We start from the raw sequence: 1,437 nt of genomic DNA, 5'->3' as shown, positions 1-1,437 counted from the left end.
TAAATCAATATTTATGTCCTGACTCTAGGTATTGGATCAACTAATTTTAGAGATGATTTCACTGATAATTCATCCAAGTACTGGATCCCAGAAAACAAATTCAGATTTGACTGTACTTCTGTGATGATTTTATTTAAATGCCTCGTTGATTACCGTTTGTACTGCAATTTGGAAGAACCATCTAAAATCTATGTAGGACTGTACTCAGCCAAAATCTGTATACAATTCCTAAAAAAGGAAAAGGCAAGCAGAGAAAGGAACGGTGGGCATAGTTTCCATTTCTAGTTTTCCCTTTTGAGGCAGAGAGGAGATTGTCATTAGCCGACTAGTTGTTTGGGAAGGTCCAACAGGTTCTTAATCTTTGGACACCAAAGAGAGATGTAGCAATTAGAAGTTAAGGGACTTTTTTTTTTTTTTTTTTAGGAAAAATAAGATTTATCGAAGTACGTTTGGAGAGAGAAATGGGCTACACCAGAGAGGGCTGTAGCCAGAGTTGAGCTCTTTTAGGAGACGCATTTTCAGTTTGGGGAGGCTCAGCTCTTCTCAGGCTCCCCAAACTCCACAAAGCAAAGAGCCTGTCTGCCTTGGAGCTGCTTTGGAAAGCACTGGCATCTCAGTCAGGGCTTCACGGGTTAAGGGACCTATGTCACATCAGCCGTTCGAAACTCCTCCTCTCATAACCCCTCCTCTCCCCGCGAGGTGAAGATATTTAAAAATCACCCCACTGCAAACTCCTCCTCCCTTCGGGAAAACCTCACATTGAAATGTTGCAAATGACTGGAGCTCCGCGTGCGGTCGCCGCCCGGCTGTGCGAAGCCAGGTTTTCCAGCGGGGACGCTGCAGACCGCCAACGGCGGCCGGCGGCCAGGGTCGGGGCGTTGCTGGCAGGAGCTGGGAGCATGAGGCTGTGCTGGTCCGTCGCCCTGCTCCTCGCCGCGGCGGGGGCTGCAGGTAAGGCTGGCTCCAGGCGCCCGCGCGGGGTGGAAGTGAGCCACCCAAACTTGGGGAGCCCTTTGGTAATTTTTTTTAGGGGAGAAAGCAAAAATCACTCCATTCTTGGGAGACGTGGGAAAATGGCACTAAGTCCTTCCCAAACAGCTTGAGGGAGAACTAAAGGACGCGAGGGTTTGGGGAGTCTGGGGGAGTCAGGCAAAACAGGGTGCAGGTTTCCCCACAAGTCTTAGTCGAATGAGGATCCCCTTGTCTCCCTCAGAGAGAAGCACGGAGACCTCCAGCCCTGGGGAGGGGGGACCTCCTCCCGGAATTATTCTAGGAGCAAGGGTGACAGGCGAAGTCCGTCTGTTAGCCATGAGGTCCCTGCGGGTGCTCCCCGCGTCTGCCCGCGAGCAGGAGTTACCGAGGCGGCCTGGTCGGCTTTGTGCTGCAGGAGGGCGCCACTGGCTCTCGGAACCCAGCGGAGCTCATCCTCCCGACCTG

General features: G+C 51.8%; 1 protein-coding gene across 1 annotated transcript in view; it reads left to right on the top strand.

Annotated features, from left to right (window-relative positions):
* Positions 1–726: 726 nt before the first annotated feature.
* LDLR (low density lipoprotein receptor) overlaps positions 727–1,437 on the top strand; it is a 28,560-nt gene continuing 27,849 nt past the window's right edge. Inside the window, 1 exon segment of the mRNA XM_006905854.3 lies at positions 727–951. Coding sequence (XP_006905916.1) covers positions 765–951 — 187 coding nt within the window. The 5' untranslated portion in view covers positions 727–764.

The sequence above is a fragment of the Pteropus alecto genome, unplaced genomic scaffold (genome assembly GCF_000325575.1).
Source record: "Pteropus alecto unplaced genomic scaffold, ASM32557v1 scaffold761, whole genome shotgun sequence".
Lineage (NCBI taxonomy): Eukaryota > Metazoa > Chordata > Mammalia > Chiroptera > Pteropodidae > Pteropus > Pteropus alecto.
Note: the sequence above shows the minus strand (reverse complement) of the source record. Positions and strands in the feature narration are given on the sequence as shown.